General features: G+C 33.6%; 1 protein-coding gene across 1 annotated transcript; it reads right to left on the bottom strand.

The window, feature by feature from the left end:
• Positions 1-5,709: 5,709 nt before the first annotated feature.
• LOC134692294 (uncharacterized) lies at positions 5,710-23,712 on the bottom strand. Its single transcript, XM_063552744.1, has 9 exons — positions 23,610-23,712; positions 21,881-22,308; positions 21,185-21,353; positions 19,163-19,383; positions 15,347-15,395; positions 12,797-12,835; positions 7,216-11,486; positions 6,799-7,146; positions 5,710-6,642 (listed from the first exon to the last, which is right to left on the bottom strand). The coding sequence occupies exons 1-9, from the start codon at positions 23,710-23,712 to the stop codon at positions 6,130-6,132; spliced, it is 6,141 nt and encodes a 2,046-aa protein (XP_063408814.1). The 3' UTR covers positions 5,710-6,129.

Genomic DNA, 23,712 nt, shown 5'->3' on the forward strand with positions numbered 1-23,712 from the left:
CATAAACCTGATGATGAATGAAAGTACAACTAACCTTTTCTTCATATCCTTAAATATTGTTCCAGTCTGATTAATTAAAATTAATTTTAATTAAAAGAACTAAAATATCATGAACTTTAATCGGTGGTTACTTTTCAAAAATTCTTGTTCATATGATATTACCCTATTTATTATCATGTAAGCATATATTTTTCTGCAAATGACAGGAGTGTCACAGTTACTTTATTATATAGGTCACGATCAACCATATACATTATTGTAATCTCGTCACCAGGTACTGGGCACATAGAAGACATGTAATACATTATATTTCAAAAAGTAACATAAATATAAATATGCAATTAACAATATAAACAACAACAACAAATTTAATTTATTTTGGAGGACACTACCGCTAGTTATTATTCGTAAGAACTAAGACGAATTTATTAGATATCTGTCATATTTGTAGACATAAATACAATAAATAATAAAATATGTGGCTTTCGTTTAAAATTTTGATTTATAATTTTCTTTCTCTCTGTGATAAAATGTGAACAATTTATTATCAATATCTTTGTATAGATGGCATAAATAACACTTTTTTCAACTAACATGGGACAAAATATATAATTTATCGGTTTATCAATTATGCCCTATTTTCTTGATATTTGTCATTGAATTATTTATTTTTTTGACAGTTGAAATATAATTTATGTTACCTAACTTTTTAGCCGTTGCTTTTTGATTTAAAGATTAAAGGAACTAGTCTTTATCTCCACTTAGGAGAATTTCGTGTTTCGGTCACTGCGTTCGTGCGATCGTCCATGCGTTAGTTTGTTTCCGTTTGTTTGTTCGTCCATTTTTTAGTCCCCCCGTCTGTTTGTCCTGCTTCAAGTTTAATATTTAGGTTAATAAAGTTTTTAATGAAGTTGAATTCGAATCAAATTAAAACTTAGTACACATGTTCCCAATGATATGATCATTCTAATTTATGCAAAATTTGAGTTTTGATGAGTTTTTCACGGTCCACTAAACACAGAAAATAATAGTGCGAGAGACAACCATTTACTATGGACATGTTTTTGAAGTTTAATGTGAGTTTATATTTTAGCAGCCGACGCCTCTGATTTTCATCCACAGAACATGACTTAATACTATTTAACATTTACTAAAAGATGACTTACTTAGTCAGTTCAAGAATTATTATTTATCAAAAGTGCCAATAAACAATATCAAACAGGTCAGTTTTACTTTTCTGGGGTCAGGATTAATTTTCCTGGCAACATCTCGTGAAACGAAATGAAACTTTTGACCGTGATACTTGCCTTACGACCGTACGGTGACCTAGCTATAACTTGTGTCATTTTGGTCTTTTGTGGATAGTTGTATCATTGGCAATCATACCATATCTTCTTTTTTATATTAGTATATATTCACAATTATACGTTTGTCAAAAGGGTTAACAAATGACAATTTGAAAGTCAATTTAGTATTAGATTGGCTGCACATATATATCATTTTGTACATAAAAAAACAACAGTGATATTCTACGTTAGTGAGACAGAAAACAAACTGAAAACCTTCTCAAGAGTAAAATATAAAATGTAGCATAAAATTTTAACAATAGACATTCAACTAAATTGTAAAAACTACAAAATATTCCTAACTTTAAATAACAACAATCAGTAAGATGGACAATACAACCACTTATGTTGCGCTCATTTAGGATTTTAATTTCTTTTAAACTCAACCCATCCGTTTTCCAAATCTTGATCAAATGCATGACAATTACATAAAATTAAAATAAGTTCTAAATCTGGTTTAATTTAGTACACTAGACGCGCCTTTTGTCTGCGAAAGTTTTAAGATTTCCTCAATTGCGCTCTAATCAATACATTGTAAGGCCATATAAAGGACGGCATTGAAGTTCACTAAAACATTAAAATAAGTTGTAACAATAGATAAAAGTAAATGGGATGTGAGTGCCAATGAGACATATCTTCATCCAAGTCACAAATTGTAAATGTTAACCAATATAAGTAAACGTACAGTTTTTAACACCATGAATACGGTGTCTAAACTCTTGTTTATAGAGGAAAATGTTGGTTACTAGACGTATAATATAACCTGAAATTGTCGAAATTTTAAGACAAATATCGCCGCATTCATTTTATTTCATTTCAAGACATCAATGTCAGTTAGGGTTTCATGGTCAAAGAACGGTCTCCAACACGGAGCATTGCCTCACAACGAACAGCAAGCTATATAAAGGGCCCTGAAAATTACTGGTTTAACATTTAAAAGGAAAAACCAATGGTCTAATCTACATAAAACAGGAGAACCATATGACCAAAAGACAACTAATGAACATCAGATTCATGACTTTATACATGCAACAACTATCCAGCAGGTCTTGCATATGAACCAGTCCGACTATAACGTTAGTGGAAATGTTTTTGTTATTTGGGTTTATTTTTTTTTGATTTATCATACATAGAATAGGAGTATAAACATGTAGGTTATAACCGGTGATCTAGAAAATGAAGGCTGATGCACTTTTAGCTCTTAATCCGATTAAACAGTAATTTTGCTGTGCATTTCTACCAGACAATCACTGGAAATTAATCGTTATCAAAGTCCGATAAATGTGTTTCAGACCTTGTTCATATAAGAATATAAGCATTTCCAACTTTTGATCTTAAAACTGCTCCTAAAAAAATTCAATCAACAAGTTAACATAGTTTCTTTCTATAAACAACGTCTATTGTATAGGACGTCGAACAAAATTAAAATGACACAGGATAACGAATACGAACAAACTGCGACATAAACACTCAATACGAGACAGTAACGGGAGGCACAAACACACAACCTTCATTTGGTACATTCAATTTATTACTTGTAATGCTATGTTCCTGTACTTTTAAGACAAACGACGTGCAGTGACGCAAAACAAAAACTACAATATTCAATGCCTCACTCTGAATTTGTGATAATAAAAAAAAATAGCACAATAAAATACTGGTTGATTTTGGTTTTAATTGGTTTGTGATGATTTTATGTGGTGTATATTAATACATGTGTACACCTTAACAATTGTTGTTTGACAATGTATGAAAAAAAACATATGCACAGTACGTAATAATGTGAAATATATGTTCTAACTTATATTGTGTAGGTGTGTTGTACCTATCAGTTTATTTTTACCCCCCAACATAGTTATAGAGTTTCCTATTCAAATGTATTTTTTTTTATAATATTGCTCCAATGCACATATGAAAGCTCTCTTACAAACTTTAAAATGAAACATTTCAATCCTTTCTGATAAGGTTCAATTATTTAGCACTTTATTCAATATGTTTGGATGGTAAGTAAATCCAAGATAGATGCGAATGTAGAATATATTTCGCCTTTTTTCAGCCTCCAAATAGTCATTTATTCTATATCAAATTCAAATGGACTTGTCATGTTGCATCCCTGTTGTCACATTTTGTCGTATGGTCTATTATATAACATGTATAAAAAAAGATTTGGTATAATTGTCAATGAGACAAAAAAAAGTTCAAATGAAGCGGGCGAAAGCAACGATAGGCAGTCATACGGCCTTCAATAATGTGTTGGCTATAAAATGAAAATATGACGCAATTCAATTGGAAAATTTAAAGCGTCATCTACGAAAAACAATTCAAATATGACAGACATTTCTTTACTTTTATCATATATTTAGTACAAAATACAGCAAATTTGTATATCTAATAAAGTTTCATTTTCCAAGTCAGTATCACCTACCATGTATCGCATACCCCATATCGCATAGCTAAACCTGTATCGCATACCCCATATCGCATAGCTAAACCTGTATCGTAAACCCCATATCGCATAGCTAAACCTGTATCGCATACCCCGTATCGCATAGTAAAACCCGTTTCGCATACCTGGCGTGGCGTCATAAATGGGATGTCCAGTGGTGACCCGAGTAAAATAAAAACCTATCATTTCAACTAGTTTGATATAAATCAGTCTGATTGGTACTTGGTAATATTTTTTGGATTTTTTTAAATTAAAACATGTAGTGGAAATGATAGCACAGTATCGTTTACTTGTTAATAATTTAGATACATGGTCTTAAAAGTGTATTGATAATGTAATAAGGTTATAGGGGACGTAACGATGTGGATATTCATCAAATATAGAAGTCTGTAAAAATTAAAAAAAAGTCAGGTGAAAAAATACAGGAAAATCATAAGTTCCTTTTCTTGCTCAGTTATTCCATGAATCTGGTTCTGTTAAAATATACGATAAACAGAATAATACATGACAAAATCCGTATCACATGGTGTATCAACACTCGACCAATATCATGGTGATACATCATACGATACGGATTTCGCCATGTATTATTCTATTTGTATCAATACATGTGCACTTACACATTCTTGAATCCAATGCGTTGAAAAATGAAAATTTCAACTCAAATGTAAAATCAGTGCTTTTGAACGGATAACAAACACAGAAAAAAAACTGGGTTAAAATCAAAATACGCATCAACTATGCCTAAGAAGAATCATCAACATGAGATGGTTTAACAAAGTAAGAAACGAAAACCTATGGAGAATAGCTGATCATGAACCTATTGACACCCAAATCAATTAGGAATAGATTACCTCAGCTGGATTTGGCAAAACTTTAAGAATTTTGCTCCTCAATGCTCTAAACTTCGTACTTTAATTATTTGGCCTTTTTTTTTAAATTTTTTTTTAAAACTTTTTTAGATTCGAGAGTCACTGATGAGTCTTTTGTAGACGAAACGAGCATCTGGCGTATATACAACATTAAGTCATGGTATCTATGATGAGTTTATTCACAACCACTGGGTCGATGACACTGCTGGTGAAGATTTATTTCCCCGAGGGTATCACCAGCCAAGTAGTCAGCACTTTTTGTGCTGACATGAATTATCATTTATATTGTTATATTTATAAATTAGCTGTTTACAAAATTTTAAATTTTTGAAATACTAAGGCTTTTCGACTGATGAGTCTTTTGAAGACAAAATTTATATTTTTTTGATATACAAAATTTATTCCTGGTATCTATAATGAGTTTGTTATCAACAAAAGTAAATGGTATAAGGATAGGCTACTGCAAAACTCAACCAGCATCATGACAATAGAGGAACGAAAGATACCAGAGGAGCAGTCAAACGCATAGATCGAAAATAAATTGACAATGAAATGGCTTAAAAAGAAAAAGACAAACAAAAAAATAACAGATATAGAAAAATGTCATATGAGTGCCAATGAGACAACTCTCCATCCAAGTCACAGCTTATAAATGTTAACCGTAATAGGTCAAAGGACGGTCTTAAACACGGAGCCTTGGCTCACTCCAAACAACGGGCTAATAGCGGGTCCCAAAAATTACTAGTGTAAACCCATTCAAACGGGAACATCAACATAATAGTACACAAGACACAACAAAAAACTAAAGTCTAAGCAACACGAACCCCACCAAAAGCTTGGGGTGGTGATATCATGTGCTCCGGTAGGGTACGCAGATCTTGACCACATGTGGCACCCATCGTGTTGCTCAAGGTAGGCATTTAAGCGACAAAGAAACACCTGGCGCAACAAAACAGAATCGAGTTGGATGGAGAGTGTTCGTCAAATTTTCACCGATTCAACCAATAGCTCAAGTAAAAAAGTAAGTTAACTTTTTATTAGATATACTTTACACAGTGTTATGTTACAGTTCAATAGAATTTGAAAGTTTTACCTTTGGTATTTTTGTTGTGTATTTGGTTACTTTTAAGTTTTTATAATATAAGCTTTTCATTAATCTGCGTTATCTTCTTATTTGTAGAAATGATTCATCCTCTTCATTAGCCTGGTTAGCATTACTTCCTTTGTCGTTATAGCAATTTCTTTTCATGTCTTCAGCTGTCAGGATTGTTTGATCATATCCTCAACATGTACACGATCTTTAAGTAACTGTACTATTTTATCATTTCCTCTGTTATAAGCAGCCATTAAATGGTCCTCTACCACATCACATCCTTTGTTGAGAAGAAACTGTACAAACTTTTTATTTCCTCCTTTACAAGCTACTTTCAATGGTGTATCTCCATTACCATTTACCTGGTTGATATCACATCCTTTTTTGTATAAGTAATTGTACTAAGTTGTTTCTACTTTCCACACAAGCAGCTGTTAAAGGTGTATGTCCCATATTATCAATTTGGTAAAAATCACATCCTTTGTCAATTAGTACTTGTAATACTTTCGTATTGCCTCCCCGACAAGCTGCTGTAATAGGTGTCTGTCCCATACCATCAGCCTGGGTAAAATCACATCTTTTGTCAATAAGTAACTGTACAATCTTCTCATTTCCTCCCATACAAGCAACTGTCATTTGTGTACATTCCGCAACACAAGTTTGGTTAACATCACATCCCTTTTCAATAAGTAACTGTACTATCTTCTCATTTCCTCTCCAACAAGCAGCTGTCATAGGTGTCTGTCCCATACCATCAGCCTGGGTTACATCACATCCTTTGTAAATAAGGAACTGGACTATTTTCTCTTTTCCTCGCAGACAAGCAGCTGTCAAAGGTGTATCATTCGTTTCAATGGCCTGGGTAACATTACATCCTTCGTCAAAAAGTTACTGCACTATTGTATCATGTTCTCCCTTACAAGCAGCTGTCAAAGGTGTTCCCCATACCATTAGTCTGGGTAACATCACATCCTTTGTTAATAAGTTAATGAACTATTTTATCATTTCCTCCCTTACAAGCAGCTGTCAAAGGTGTCCCCCCCTACTATCAGCCTGGGTAACATCACATCCTTTGTTAATAAGTAACTGAACTATTTTATCATTTCCACCCTTACAAGCAGCTGTCAAAGGTGTTGACCCCATACCATCGGCCCGGTTAACATCACATCCTTTGTCAATAAGTAACTGAACTATTGTATCATTTCCTTCCTCACAAGCCACTGTCAAAGGTGTTGACCCCTTAACATCAGCCCGGTGAACATCACATCCTTTGTCAATAAGTAACTGAACTATTGTATCATTTCCTCCCTCACAAGCAGCTGTCAAAGGTGTTATCAACATACCATAAGTCTGGGTAACATCACATCCTTTGTCAATAAGTAACTCGAACTATTTTATCTTTTTCTCCCTCACAAGCAGCTGTCAAAGGTGTTCCCCCCTACTATCAGCCTGGGTAACATCACATCCTTTGTTAATAAGTAACTGAACTATTTTATCATTTCCTCCCTCACAAGCAGCTGTCAAAGGTGTTTCCCCCCTACTATCAGCCTGGGTAACATCACATCCTTTGTTAATAAGTAAATGAACTATTTTATCATGTCCTCCCTTACAAGCAGCTGTCAAAGGTGTTCCCCCTCTACCATTAGTCTGGGTAACATCACATCCTTTGTCAATAAGAAACTGAACTATTTTATCATTTCCTCCCTCACAAGCAGCTGTCAAAGGTGTTTCCCCCATACTATCAGCCTGGGTAACATCACATCCTTTGTTAATAAGTAACTGAACTATTTTATCATGTCCTCCATTACAAGCAGCTGTCAAAGGTGTTCCCCATCTACCATTAGTCTGGGCAACATCACATCCTTTGTCAATAAGTAACTGAACTATTTTATCATTTCCTCCCAAACAAGCAACTGTCAAAGGTGTTCTCTCCATACCATCATCCTGGGTAACATCACATCCTTCGTCAATAAGTAACTGTACTATTCTATCATTTCCGTCCTCACAAGCAGCTGTCAAAGGTGTTGACCCCCCACCATCAGCCTGGTTAACATCACAACCTTTGTCAATAAGTAACTGAACTATTTTACCTTTTCCTCCCTCACAAGCAGCTGTCAAAGGTGTCCTCCACCTACTATCAGCCTGGGTAACATCACATCCTTTGTTAATAAGTAACTGAACTATTTTATCATGTCGTCCCTCACAAGCAGCTGTCAAAGGTGTTCCCCCTCTACCATTAGTCTGGGTAACATCACATCCTTTGTCAATAAGTAACTGAACTATTTTATCATTTCCTCCCTGACAAGCAGCTGTCAAAAGTGTTTCCCCCCTACTTTCAGCCTGGGTAACATCACATCCTTTGTCAATAAGTAACTGAACTATTTTATCATTTCCTCCCTTACAAGCAGCTGTCAAAGGTGTTCCCCCTCTACCATTAGTCTGGGTAACATCACATCCTTTGTCAATAAGTAACTGAACTATTTTATCATTTCCTCCCTCACAAGCAGCTGTCAAAGGTGTTTCCCCCCTACTATCAGCCTGGGTAACATCACATCCTTTGTTAATAAGTAACTGAACTATTTTATAAATTCCTCCTTTACAAGCAGCTGTCAAAGGTGTTCCCCCTCTACCATTAGTCTGGGTAACATCACATCCTTTGTCAATAAGTAACTGAACTATTTTATCATTTCTTCTCTCACAAGCAGCTGTCAAAGGTGTTTCCCCCTTACTATCAGCCTGGGTAACATCACATCCTTTGTTAATAAGTAACTGAACTATTGTATCATGTCCTCCCTTACAAGCAGCTGTCAAAGGTGTTCCCCCTCTACCATTAGTCTGGGTAACATCACATCCTTTGTCAATAAGTAACTGAACTATTTTATCATTTCCTCCCTCACAAGCAGCTGTCAAAGGTGTTTCCCCCCTACTATCAGCCTGGGTAACATCACATCCTTTGTCAATAAGTAACTGAACTATTTTATCATTTCCTCCCTCACAAGCAGCTGTCAAAGGTGTTCCCATTCTACCATTAGTCTGGGTAACATCACAACCTTTGTCAATAAGTAACTGAACTATTTTATCATTTCCTCCCTCACAAGCAGCTGTCAAAGGTGTTCCCCCCATACCATCAGCCTGGGTAACATCACATCCTTTGTAAATAAGTAACTGAACTATTTTATCATTTCCTCCCATACAAGCAGCTGTCAAAGGTGTGTTTCCCCTCATACCATCAGCCTGGGTAACATCACATCCTTTGGAAATAAGTAACTGAACTATTTTATCATTTTCTCCCATACAAGCAGCTGTCAAAGGTGTTCCCCCCATACCATCAGCCTGGGTAACATCACATCCTTTGTCAATAAGTAACTGAACTATTTTATCATTTTCTCCCATACAAGCAGCTCTCAAAGGTGTTCCCCCCATACCATCAGCCTGGGTAACATCACATCCTTTGTCAATAAGTAACTGAACTATTTTATAATTTCCTCCCTCACAAGCAGCTGTCAAAGGTGTTCTGTCCTGACCATCATCCTGGGTAACATCACATCCTTCGTCAATAAATAACTGTACTATTCTATCATTTCCGTTATCACAAGCAGCTGTCAAAGGTGTTGACCCCCTACCATCAATCTGGTTAACATCACAACCTTTGTCAATAAGTAACTGAACTATTTTATCATGTCCTCCCTTACAAGCAGCTGTCAAAGGTGTTTTTCCCCCCATACCATCAGCCTGGGTAACATCACATCCTTTGTAAATAAGTAACTGAACTATTTTATCATTTCCTCCCATACAAGCAGCTGTCAAAGGTGTTTTTCCCCCCATACCATCAGCCTGGGTAACATCACATCCTTTGTCAATAAGTAACTGAACTATCTTCTCATTTTTTCCAAAACACGCAGCTGTCATAGGTGTTTCTCCCATATCATCAACCAGGTTAACATCACATCCATTGTCAATAAGTAACTGGACTATTTTCTCTTTTCCTCCCTCACAAGCAGCTGTCAAAGGTGTTTTCCCCATAACATTAGTCTGGGTAACATCACATCCTTTGTCAATAAGTAACTGAACTATTTTATCATTTCCTCCCTCACAAGCAGCTATCAAAGGTGTTTGCCGCATACCACCAGCCTGGGTAACATCACATCCGTGGTCAATAAGTAACTGAACTATTGTATCATTTCCTCCCCAACAAGCATATGTCAAAGGTGTATGATTCGTACAATCAGCCTGGGTAACATCACATCCTTTGTCAATAAGTAACTGGACTATATTCTCATTTCCTCCCCGACAAGCAGCTGTCAAAGGTGTTATAAATGAATAATAGTTCTTAAGATCAACATATTTGGTCATAAAAAATTGAACAATATCATGATATCCCCGAGAGCATGATGTTATTAAAGGTTCTGACATCTCACAATTATCATCAGCATCTGAAGAATCTACATCGACTTCTATATTTGGTTCAGCATCAACATTTTCTTTAAGTTTGGAAGTATATTGCAAACATTTTCTCGAAAACATTTGTTCAAAAAGAAAGTTGTCGTCTATTGTTTGTAATACTTTGAGAAATTTAGCTCTATATTTTTCATGTTTCATTTGTGAATTGCAAAAACATTGATTTATTTTTCCATGTTGTAAATCATTTTGTATTCTCTCAAAGTATTCCTGTTCATTACTCTTTAATATTAATATCGTAAATTTGTCATATTTTTCATTGATTGATTCTAGTTGTGTTCTTTCATTGAAAACTTGGATGTTTGCATAACGCAATATACATCTGACCAGCGTATCCTTCGACCCAAAATAAGAACATAAAAAGTCAAACATTTTGTCATGTATTACCCTGTATTCAGTTTTTGTTTTCACAAAGAAAGTTCCAATCATGCTGTCGACAGTTGATTCCATTTTACTTCTAGATGTCCCTCGATTCACTCTGCAAATTTCATAAATAATGTCCAAGACATCTTTATTTTTGTTATTACTTTCATTAAAGGTGTCAAACAATGACTTCTTAATAATGCCATTGTGAATTACACATAAAAAAAGGGAGCAATATTTGTGTGGATTCATTACTTTAAACTTTTCCCATTCTCTTTGGTATGTAACGTAAGGACAATGTAAAAATTCTGTTAAATTGAATTCTTCATTTTTTGAGTATAGATAACACATTAAAGGTGTAAACTCTACATTTTGATCTTCCAACAACTCACAACTCGTTTTTGATAAATACTTCATGCATATCTTTAACTTGTCATCTTTTGAATATTCATCAGATAAGTTGAAGATATTTGTTTGGAAAAGAGTACATGATTCACTAAACGTGTCCTCCAAATGAATATCTAAACGGCATGTTGCTACAATTTTCGTTTTCCCCTTTCCCAGTATCCGTTTAAACGTATCTTCATTTTTCATCAAGTATTCAATGTCCGACAAACTAGATGTAAATCGTCCACAAATATCGTCTATAACAAACATCTGCCTTTTGTCCATATTATAATGCTTAAATATATCCTGAATTCCTAAACATGATACTATACAATAACTTGTTGTTGAATGTATTTTTAAAGCGACATGATGCATCAACATGCTCTTCCCGATGCCAGGTTCACCTACTATTAAAACAGTATGTTCTGATTCAAGACACTTTAAAACCTTTATAACAGCAGGCGTTTCAACGAACACTAGTTCTTGCTTTTTCCAAAATTCCATCTCAACAAAGTGGAAATCTGAAAAACAAAAGTGAATAAAGATACGTATTCAAAATTGTCATAAAAGACCTAATTGGTCCGAGAACACAATTATTTCGTAGTGCATTTCTTTTAGAACATAAATGAAAAAAAAAAAAAAAATCCCACCTGCGCCTTCTCAAAGAAACTTTTACAGTGTGTTGAACTACTTTTGGGACAAATTAAATCAAAATTATAGAAAACTTCATCGTCTCTAACTCAAAATATGGACAATTTTAGGTTTAGGGCGTCTTGAAATCTTTTGACAGCTTTCGAAGTGCTAATTTTAAACCTTTTTTAGCTGGACCAAATCACTACTTTCCTTTAAAATTCTGGACCCAAATTTTTTTACAGTGTAATTATTCCCCCCCCCCCTTACTTTCAATTTGAGGCATTAAACATGGAGAAATAAATTTGGAAGGGGTATAAAAATTAATGGCAAGTAACACACTGTCAACACTAGGGACTATATGTGTAAACAACGAAATTCTAGGGACGACAATGTTGGTCTCGGACCTAATTGTCATGTTGTTTTGTACGATATATTTGTTTCATTTACCACGTATATCATTGATTGGGTTTCGAATTGATAAATTCCGATTACTTGTATTAAGGAAAAACATGTTTGTATTGCAATAATGATGATTAATTGATAGGAAATCACATGCAAAAAATGTAAATGAAAATGTACAAATCACACAGAAAAATGAAATAAAATGGTTTCATTTGAATGTAACAAAACATTGATATTAAAGCATTTTTTTTCTTGTGGATGGCACTCTTTTGATACATGTATTCAGATAAATCTATTCATATGTTTGGTTAAAGTCAAGCTTCCATTACCTAAAAAACTTTTTTTTATGTTTGGTGATTTGATGGTATGGGGGAACTCCTTTCACAGCTGCTTGTGAGGACGGAAATTATAAAATAGTTCAGTTACTCAGTTGACATAATAAATATTGTAGAAGAACATTTGATGAACCAATTTCGTTGCCTGATTCTAATTGTATAATCAGGAACCTGAAGGTCCTGATGGTCACACAAATATCTTAATATATATAAAAAAAAAATTGTCCATTGTTTTTGTGTGTTTGTTGTTGGGTTTTTGTATGTGTGTGGGTTAAACATTCCAATATCACACACATTACTTGTAATAATTTCTCAAATGAATGTGTAGCTTGAGTTCAGGTTATCACGCAATCCTGGTTAAGCAGTGTGATATGTATGTAATATCATGGAATTCCTTTGATCGGAATTGTATGCATTGGTGAAATTCATCAATAAATTATTATATATAAATCAAGGCTTACCATGGCTTGCGGACTGGCTAATATTTTCTCTAAGTATCTCTGAAAGTAATAAAGGGTTAATATCAATAACAGTCTACTAAAATGTCATTACAGAAGTTCTTATTTCGAAATGTGCTTAAAACACCAGCAATACAAGGTAAGTGCTATCAATAATTGTATGTGTCAATGTTTGACAATGTTTCTAAATGATAATTTTCAAGAATAGAATTCACAAATTAACGTGTATTTTATTGTTGAAAGTATCATTTAGAAACCATGTCATACATTGATATTTTCAATTGAAACATTAAATTGGTGAAAAACCCTTAGTTTTTGAAATTATTCAAAAGGATAACTGCACAATGAACGTGTTTTCTAAGTTTGAACCTTATTTGAAAAAAACATTCACGGTATAGTACATTGCAAATACTTTAAACTGGCACAGGGCTGTGAGCGCAAGCAGCAGCAAACATAATGTCCTCTACAATAGATGGATGAGCATACCAATAACTCAAATAGTTGGATCTATTTTTGAAAGTATTTAATTCTTTTTGAATTAATTTTTAAGCCACTTAAGAATTGAATGCTCCTTTTTGTAAATTTATTGGGGTGTAAAAGCGTTGACGGAAGCGCTTCATACTAAAAATGTGCGCACGGTCAACGCTTTTACAACCCTATAAAGTTACAAAAAGAAGCATTCAATACTTATAATTACTTTTTTAGCTTTGATCATGAGAACACGAATTTTATAAATTTTGTATATTATTCACCTGTGCACTTTATTTTGGGACCACGTGCTATCATGAATGAAAAGTTTTATTGAGTGATGCAATTGCTTACGGAATAACAAGTGATGTGCCGTTAGCCAATCAAAATAAAGTATTATAATGAAACACACATCTAATGTAATTATAACCACATAAAGCATGTCGCGAGAAATAGTGTAAACGGATGAGACAAAAAAAAGGATTACTTCGAATTGTAACAATTGAAAAGTATTTTGTGTTTTTTTTTTAATTTGTATTAGGATTATAATTTGTGTCAAGTATTACATTCAAATAAGTTTGATTTAATGATTAAAGTCAGCTGTTGGATTCGGTTGAATAATGAAATATGTGATGCATTCTTTTTTTTTATTTATTTAAAAACTTCAGGTAACTCAATGATCGGCTAGTACTATGGCTTAAAATCATGAGCATTGTATGATGCACACACACAAAAAAATCACAAAATACCAAGGAAATTTAAAATGGAAAGTCCCTAATCGAATGGCAAAACCAAAAGCTTAACACATTTAACAAATGGAACAAACTATCATATTTCTGACTTGGTATAGGCATGTTCTTATGTAGAAAAAAGAGGATTAAACCTTGTTTTAAAGCTAGTTAAAGTGGCAACAATGTTTGAACAAAAGAACCAAACACAAAACGATTATACAAATTTGTTAAAAGAAAATAGTATCGTTATTAGTTACACATTTATTACTAGTATTTTCAAAAGACCATGTCCAAGTAGGTTTGCATTATCTTCGAATAATTTTATTTTAGTGAACATTATTCGTGCTCTTAGGGGCATTGTCCTTCCCATGTTAAACGAGCAGTCGAGTAAATATTTATAAATAATAACATGCCTTTTCAATATCAGCCCTGGTATTCCCCAAGACTCATATATCATCCCGAGGTTTAGTATTTTTTTATTACAAAAACAGGTTCTGCAGAAAAATGTTCAATTATAAATATTTCAAAAATGTGCACAACAGGTAAAATCTAAAAACATTATTCACATTTTCAATTATTTGTCTTTTCACTTACTCACTTACTGCTTACTATATTGTTACATTACTACTTATTTTTGATAATTTTGGAATACACAAAAACATAACTTGGTCTAAATATAAATATAAAAGTTGTTTTATATTGTTCACTAGTTGCCATTTTAGCACCATTCTCATTATTTTCAATACAAACACCGTCAGTGTTCGCCATTATCGTTAAGGACGCAGCAACATGACATCATTTGAAATCGGGGCACAACTGACAATAACCACTTGTTACCCCAGGAGAGCAATATGAATTGGTAAATTTTGTGTTTATTACAGATGCGAAACCCAGCGTTTCTCAATACATCTGTGATGAAATGCTATCATGCATGAATTATGCGGCATATTAGACTCTTAAAGTAGAACATTGGCACTGCTGGCATTAGAGAATGTGACTAAGTACATACGAACACACTTTTTCTAGTTTATTCTGTATAAAGACGATCAGTAGAACGCTAGAATTTAAATAATGCTTGGAAACAATTTATTCCCTGTATTTGTTATTATATACTACATATTTGTTAAACTTTCCAGATGAGAGAATTAACTCGTTAGTGGTCTGTTGAATTGTTTCACAAATTTTAATTTAGAGTTTTTTTTTAAATAGCTGACTATACGGTTTGGGTTCTTCTCAAAATTGATGGAAGTACGGATGCATATAACTGCTTTCGTTCACTTTTCATTTGAAATCTAATGGATACAATGAAGATACAATCTCCTTACTTTTTATTGCTAGTAGTAATCTTACCTACCTAATTGTGTATCGTGATTTTTCAACGTTGTATCTTGATCAACCAGCACCTGAAAATGTACAATAAACTGTTATCACAGAGATGTGTCTCGCCTTTTTGTAATTTTGGCAATGAATTGTGCCAATTAATGCTAATACAATTGCAAACCAAATATCAATGACCTACCACAAGTGGATCCCCATAAATTGACCGATTCACAAACTAATACATGTAATGTAAGCAAACCAATCGAAGTCAATAGACCATGACTGAGGGGGTGGAGCCAAATAATCTCCATGGCAATGAGATGTGACAATGCCAACACATCTGCATACCAATTATCATTGATGTACCACAAGTGATCTCCATAAACTGACCTAATCACAAAGTAATACATGTAAAGTAAGCAAACCATTCAAAGTCAATAGACCATGACTGAGGGGGCGGAGCCAAATAATCGCCATGGCAATGAGATGTGGCAATGGTACTTCATCTGCATACCAGTTATCCTTGACATACCACTAGTGGTTCCCCATAAAACTGAGCTAATCACAAACTAATACATTGTTTACGCCGTCGCCGTCGCCGACGCCGGAAACAGCATACCTATGTCTCGCTTTTTGACTCTATCAAGGCGAGACAAAAGTCATGTTTGTGCTTTTAAAGATATTTTATCAATACTACCGATGATTTTTAAAATAATATTCCTGACCAAAGTCTGTACTTGTTTGGCTTTATAAATATTTTGATTTGAGTGTCACTGATGAGTCTTATGTAGACGAAACGCGCGTCTGTCGTACTAAGTTATAATCTTGGTACCTTTGATAACTTTTTACACCACTGGGTCGATGTCACTGCTGGTGGACGACGTTTCGTCCCCGAGGGTATCACACGACCAGTAGTCAACACTTCTGTGTTGACATGAATATCAATAATGTGGTCATTTTTATAAATTTCCTGTTTGCAAAACTTTGAATTTTCGAAAAAAAAACTATAAGCATTTTCTTATCCAAGGCATAGATTACCTTAGCGGTATTTGGCACAACTTTTTGGAGTTTTGGATCCTCAATGCTCTTCAACTTTGTACTTGTTAAGCTTAATAAATATTTTGATTTGAGCGTCACTGTTGAGTCTTATGTAGACGAAACGCGCGTCTGTCGTACTAAGTTATAATCTTGGTATCTTTGATAACTATTTACACCACTGGGTCGATGTCACTGCTGGTGGACTACGTTTCGTCCCCGAGGGTATCACAAGACCAGTAGTCAACACTTCTGTGTTGACATGAATATCAATAATGTGGTCATTTTTATAAATTTCCTGTTTACAAAACTTTGAATTTTCGAAAAAAAAACTATAAGGATTTTCTTATCCCAGCCATAGATCACCTTAGCGGTATTTGGCACAACTTTTTGGAGTTTTGGATCCTCAATGCTCTTCAACTTTGTACTTGATTAGCTTTATAAATATTTTGATTTGAGCGTCACTGATGAGTCTTATGTTGACGAAACGCGTGTTTGTCGTACTTAGTTTTAATATTTGTACCTTTGATAACTATTTACACCACTGGGTCGATGTCACTGCTGGTGGACGTTTCGTCCCCGAGGGGTATCACCTGACAATTAGTCAACACTTCTGTGTTGACATGAATATCAATAATGTGGTCATTTTTATAAATTTCCTGTTAACCAAACTTTGAATTTCCTAAAAACTAAGGATTTTCTTATCCCAGGCATAGATTACCTTAGTTGCATTTGGCACAACTTTTTGGAATTTAGGATCCTCAATGCTCTTCAACTTTGTACTTGTTTGGCTTTATAAATATTTTGATTTGAGCGTCACTGATGAGTCGTATGTAGACGAAACTCGTGTCTTGCGTACAAAAATATATCCTTGGTACCTTTGATAACTATTGTGATGTATGACAACGTTGGTTTGATTATCATTTGTCTTGATGTAATGAAATACAGTAACAACTTATACAAATAGTGTGTTATATGATTAATATACAAACAGACATTAGGGAATGGAATACTCCAAAAGCAAACACCATTTGAAATGATTTATCATTTATATGTCCATAATAATATTATCAGCTAACAAAACTTAGAATTTTTGAAATACTAAGCTTTTTTTACCACGGGCATAGATTACCTCAGCTGTATTTGGCAAAACTTTAAGAAATTTTGGTTCTCAATGCTTTTCCACTTCGTACTTTATTTTGCCTTTTTAACAATTCGAGCGTCATTGATGAGTCTTTGTAGACGAAACGCACGTCTGGCGTACATACGAAATTTCAATACTGGTATCTATGATGAGTTTATTTACAACCACTGGGTCGATGCCACCGCTGTTAGAGATTTATTTCCCCGGGGTATCACCAGCACAGTAGTCAGCACTTCTGTGTTGACATGCGTTATTATTGGTATGTTCATATTTATAAACTAACTGTTAACAACATTTTGAATTTTTTGAATACTTAGGATTTTCTTCTTCAGGAATAGCGTACCTTAGCTGTATTTGGTAAAACTGTTAGAAATTTTGGTCTTTAATGCTCTTCCACTTCGTACTTTATTTGGCTTTTTTAACATTTTCAACATGATGAGTTTATTTACAACCACTGGGTTTATGCCACTGCTGGTGGAGAGTTAATTCCCCGAAGGTATCACCAGCCCAGTAGTCAGCACCTCCGTGTTGATATGAGTTATCATTGGTATGTTCATAATAATTATAAATTAACTGTTTACAAAATGTTGAATTTTCGAAATACTAAGGCTTTTCTACCTCAGAAATAGATTACCTTAGCTGTATTTGGCGAAACTATAATTAGGGACTTTTGGTCCTCAAACTTCGTACTTTATGTGGTCTTTTTAACATTTTCGAGCGGGACTGTTGAGTCTTTGTAGACGAAACGTGCGTCTGGCATATATACGGAATTTTGATCATGGTATTACCAATCTTATTTCAACTGATCGAGCGTAGCTTATATTTTAATTTGCATATGGACAGTCATCTATGGAAGATGTGTGTGATAAGGATGATTGCCATTATAATTATTATTAAATTCTAATCACCTATCAGTGTCACCAAACGCATAAACAAAAGAACCGAGTGTATGATATATGACGAACAACTGGACACTTCATTGTCATTGATGAGTTTATCCCAAAACTCCTGGCTAATTTTGCTACACATAAATAAGTACCTTTAGAGCAAATATTAATTGGTCGAACTTGATTATTTTAGATACAATCACTTAAGCCTACCGGATAATTATAAAGCCTATCACATATATTATACCTTATTACACTAGCTTTTGCCAAACTTTTTTAACCTCGATGTGTTAAGCCCTCGAATCTTACCCTTTGGACCATCGCACTTTAGCGTAATATACCAACGTACTTTAGCGAACAAACAACCATCGCACTTTAGCGTGAGACACCATCGTGCTTTATCGTAGACCATCGCACTTGAGCGTGACCACCGCACTTTAGAGTACCATCGCACTTTAGTGTTCTACATATATGATGTTGTTTTTCCAAAGTAACACTACTTCGTGCATTTTTATATTTCGTTTTTTAATACATGTCTTTTTTTTTCTGCAGAAGTAAAGCAATTGCCGCTGGTCTTTTCAATGTTAAATAGACCAATTAAGCTTTGATGCATATATGTCTTTCCTATTTTGTCTTCCGAGAAAATGGGCCTTTGAAAGATTTGGTTATTTGATATTTTCTAAATCATGTAAATATGCACTTATAAATCTAACTAAAGCCAAAATCTTCTACTAGTTAATAGATATGATGGAGACTTTCCAAATATATCTGCAGTCTTACTTACTTTATCTATTTCAAACAATCGTTTCTCTATATCTTTCTTTAACTGGTCTATGTTATGGAGGAGGAGAATTTCAACTTTTTTCAGTGCCTTCTGCATCCCTATAAAATTGCTATCTGTTTCTGTTGTTACCAGTTGTGAATAATCAGCAAGCGCACGTGTTTGTTGACGAAACTCGTTAACTAATTCAAGACCATAAGTTGTTCCACTAAGAAAACGTCGACCTAAACAAAACAAAAACGTAAATTTTGATATTAATGGATGAATCCTTTTACAGTTATGAAAAAAAGATAATGCTAAAATAAGAGAAAATGAGGTATGATTGCAAATGACACAACTCTTCACAATAAACCAAATGACAGAGAAATTAACAACTATATGTCACTGTACGGCCGTCAACAAAAAATCAAATCCCCCCCCCCCCAAAAAAAAAAATTTACAATTTGAAGGCCCAGAAATTTCAAATGTTAAATAATTCAATGAGAAACCTAGTAGCCTTATTAATGTACACAACACATAACACATGAAGGAAACCAACAACAACAAGCGACAACCAAAATGAAAAAGACACGCAGACAAACAATAGTACACTTGACACAACATAGAAAACTAAAGCATAAACAACACAAACTCCACCAAAAACTAAGGTTGATCTCAGATGCTCCGGAAGGATAAGTAGATCATGCTCCATTATGTCTGGTATTAAATAAGTATGTGTTTCATATCTTTAGGATTTAAATTGTTTGGAGTTATGCTATTACCTGAATATATCTGCAGTCTAAGTTTTCTAGTTTAATTGGCCTGCCGACACTGTAAAACTGTTATGGTTTTTTGTTGTTGAAATACTTAGGCTTTTCTACCTCAGACATAGATTACATTAGCTGTATTTGGCAAAACTTTTAGAAATTTTGGTCCTCAATGCTCTTCAACTTCGTACTTTATTTGGCCTTTTTAACTTTTTTGGATTCGAGCGTCCCTGATGAGTCTTTTGTAGACGAAACGAGCGTCTTGCGTATATACTAAATTTAGTCCTGGTATCTATGATGAGTTTATAACCCCTTAGTAAATCTATGAACATCGGCTATATGTCGGGAAATTTGACATATATTGATACTAATAATTTAACAGTTAAAATAGTATATTTTCATATTCTCGAATTTCGACTCCAGAATGTATATTTTTTCAACAGGTTACTTACTTTGTGTTAAGAAACTCCTTGTACTCGGTCAATTACGAGGAACCAAAATAGGTAAAATCAAATATATAAACTGTGCAATTAAGGGGGAAACTTAACTGCTTTCTAATGATTCATTCATGTATAAAAAGCATTAAACAGTAGAATTTCCCTCAACATTGTACAGATAAAAGTCTTGCATTTACTTATTTACATTACTCTTGCTTGTCAGAGTACCAGGATAATCAACCATAGAGAAGGTAACCTGTCAAAAAAATATAAATTCCGGAGTCAAAACACGGTTATTTCCTGTGTACAAAATTTGAACTAATGATTTTCTTATCCCAGGCATAGATTACCTTAGTCGTATTTGGCACAACTTTTTAGTATTTTGAATCCTCAATGCTCTTCAACTTTGTACTTGTTTGGTTTTATGAATATTTAGATTTGAGCGTCACTGATGAGTCTTATGTAGACAAAACCCGCTTCTGGCGTACTAAATTATAATCTTGGTACCTTTGATAACTATTATATGAAAATGGTCTTCTAGTTTAACGTTTTGAAAGGTATATATAGTACAAGAAGGTAATCTTGAATGATAAAGACATGGTTAAACAACTGATGGACAATATACACCGAACATTGATGTTGCGGTTTAGACTATGTTGAAGGATGAATATCAAAATAAAATAAACTGTTCATGAAATGTGATAGATCTTTTTTCTAGTATTTATTAACAATATAGAATATTAGATTTATTGATAATATGTTATCAAAATAAGTTATTGGGCCTATAAATATGTTCAGCAAATTAAAAAAAAATAATAAAAAAATACGTATGTAAACATTACCATTCATCTCCCATTTTTCTATTTCTCCGAGGATATGTGTTTCTTCATTGAGACTCAGTTTAAGGTCCTTGATTAGGTTTTTCATCAGTTGGAATGAATTAAAATACTTGATAGCATCCCATTCAGTAAAGTCACAATGAGCCCAAGAATTTCGTATATTTCGTCGTACCTGTCATGAGAAAATATCGAAATACATCAAAATATAAGTGGCAGATCATGTCTGCAAAAGTAAAATCCAAAAAATAATAGCAAAATCAAAAGCTGAGAAGGGTTGCTCTATGAGGGTAATTTTATATCGGTATTCTTTCAAATGTTCATTATCATTATGTTGAAAAAATACTAATTGCTGAAAGTAATTAGATATGTATACAGGTATACTGATACTTTTTACAGTTTAATCTTTAAAAAATGTAGGTATACCTTTACTTGTCATAAGTATATGAATGCTTCTTGAATTATCATGACACATTTACTTGCAAAAGATAGACCGATGGAAAAAATATAGCATGGGGTTTATTATAAAGAAAACCGTTTTAAAGCATATGACTTTTGTATACCATTTAGAAATGTATCGATGTAAAATGTTAGACCCATCCCTTTTTTGGCATAATCCACCGGTCAAAGAGCAAACATTAACATTATTGAACTTGTATTTACCAATTTAAAGGTAAATATTTAGACAGATAATTAACTTACATCATCGGCAACAAATTTAACGACTGGATCGAACTGGTCAATGTTGATGATCAATCCCAGCAAAGCTGAGGAGTCACATGTGTCATCAAATCCCGTGTAATGTGCCATGTGTGTTTGTAGGAATAGTTTGGACAAATCCACAACATTCTTGATCTTGTAGTCGTACCTTTGTTTATTATAACCATATTTTACTTTGTTGTTGTTGACTCCTTCGTAATTCAGGAATGTCTTGTTTAGTGGTGGATGTTTTTGTAAATGTGCTGGAAATGTTTGTGTTTCGAGTCTATGATACACAGATAACTTATAACAAAGTTTTGTTAAAATTGGAACAACATAACTCCTCAAGGCTTGGGATATTACGCTGTGTAGGCATATTCCAACAACCAACCATCTTTTCTGATTCTCGTCTAAATCTGCTGCTTTTGCTGCTGTTGAAAAAAAAAGAATTGTTTTTATTTTTTGTAAAATAAAGAGAGCATGACAATTAAGGACAGTGATTGAGTTTTATAGTTTATATATAATTGTCGTTGAATAAGCATTGTTTCCTGCAGAATAACTGCATTTTCCTTGCGTCTTTGGCAAATGATTGGTACTGTCATCCGTCGGGGATGTTGTTCAAATTAAAATCGTTCAAATGATTGAATTCCGGGATCTCGCGAGTTTATATCTATATAAACATGATAGAGCGTTATTGAATAAAAAGTTAAAGAGGTCAGATATAGTACTTGCTGATACTATGATATAATGATTAAACTGTGAATTTTCTTCATAAAAAAACCTCAATGTACGTTTCAGTTTTAAATTATATGATAATTTGAAGGTATTACTATAAAACTCACTGCGCTCTTTAAACGCATGAGTTTGATTTCTTTTAAATGCAACTCAATAATACTAAAAAAATGCTTTTGAGTATATTTTGACAATGTTTGATAACAAACCCACATTTTATCATAATATTCCGCTTCTTTTTATAATGTTTTTCAAAAAAAAAAACGAATAATATTTTATGTTTTAGTCTAAATCATAGATTTTATAAAATAAGATGTGGTATGATTATTGCCAATGAGACAACTCTCCACAATGACCATTTAAAAAAATTTCATGTGTAAAAGCAACAATTTTCTAGATGAGGATACCTATTGTAGTTAAATACGGAGATGATTTGAGGAAAATTATGACAAAAAAGACGACCTTATATTCCTCATTGGTGATTTTCCTTATTGGGCAGCGATGTTACTCTGATTCTTTTTTCAGCAAAATATTTCCAACATCGATTTTTCCATATTTCTTTCATTGTTACTGAAATGTCGTTTTAGCTTTCAATTTAAGTAATCTACGTCTACCATATACATCCTATATATAGTTATGTTGATAGTTATTACAAATTACGTTTACGTAATCCTTTCATAGAAACAAAGTGTTGCTGCGAAGTTTGACTGTATATCTAAAAAACGTATTGCAACTGCATGGATATCCGATTATTTTGACGGGGATTATTTGCAAAGACAGTAAACTATATACGGTTTCGTTAGATATGCAAACGTATTGATTCTTTTGATTTATGTTGCATGAGCAAGTTTGAATACTGCAGGAATGTACATTATAAACCAATCTATATCAATAAATTATCATGTTTGCTTACTCCTAAGACAAAGGTACCTTTACTTCAACCCAAAACTTTAACTTTATAGTATGGTCACAATATGTTTATTATATGATGTAGGAATACCTGTTGCTCGTGGTTGTTTTGAAATAATCGCATCGATTTCATCTTGTAACTCTCGCGGTATAGAACGTTTTATACCACTTGATGTTGAAGGTTCTTCTTCCAT

The sequence above is a fragment of the Mytilus trossulus genome, chromosome 12, assembly GCF_036588685.1.
Source record: "Mytilus trossulus isolate FHL-02 chromosome 12, PNRI_Mtr1.1.1.hap1, whole genome shotgun sequence".
NCBI lineage: Eukaryota > Metazoa > Mollusca > Bivalvia > Mytilida > Mytilidae > Mytilus > Mytilus trossulus.

Excerpts from the sequence above, each read along its gene's own strand:
- LOC134692294 (XM_063552744.1), bottom strand. The coding sequence starts at position 23,712 with ATGGAAGAAGAACCTTCAACATCAAGTGGTATAAAACGTTCTATACCG. Across the intron at positions 21,354-21,880 it reads TTAAATTTGTTGCCGATGAT|GTACGACGAAATATACGAAA; the intron begins GTAAGTTAATTA and ends TTCTCATGACAG. Across the intron at positions 6,643-6,798 it reads TTACCCAGGCTGATAGTAGG|TTTGACGAAGGATGTAATGT; the intron begins GGGGGACACCTT and ends GTGCAGTAACTT.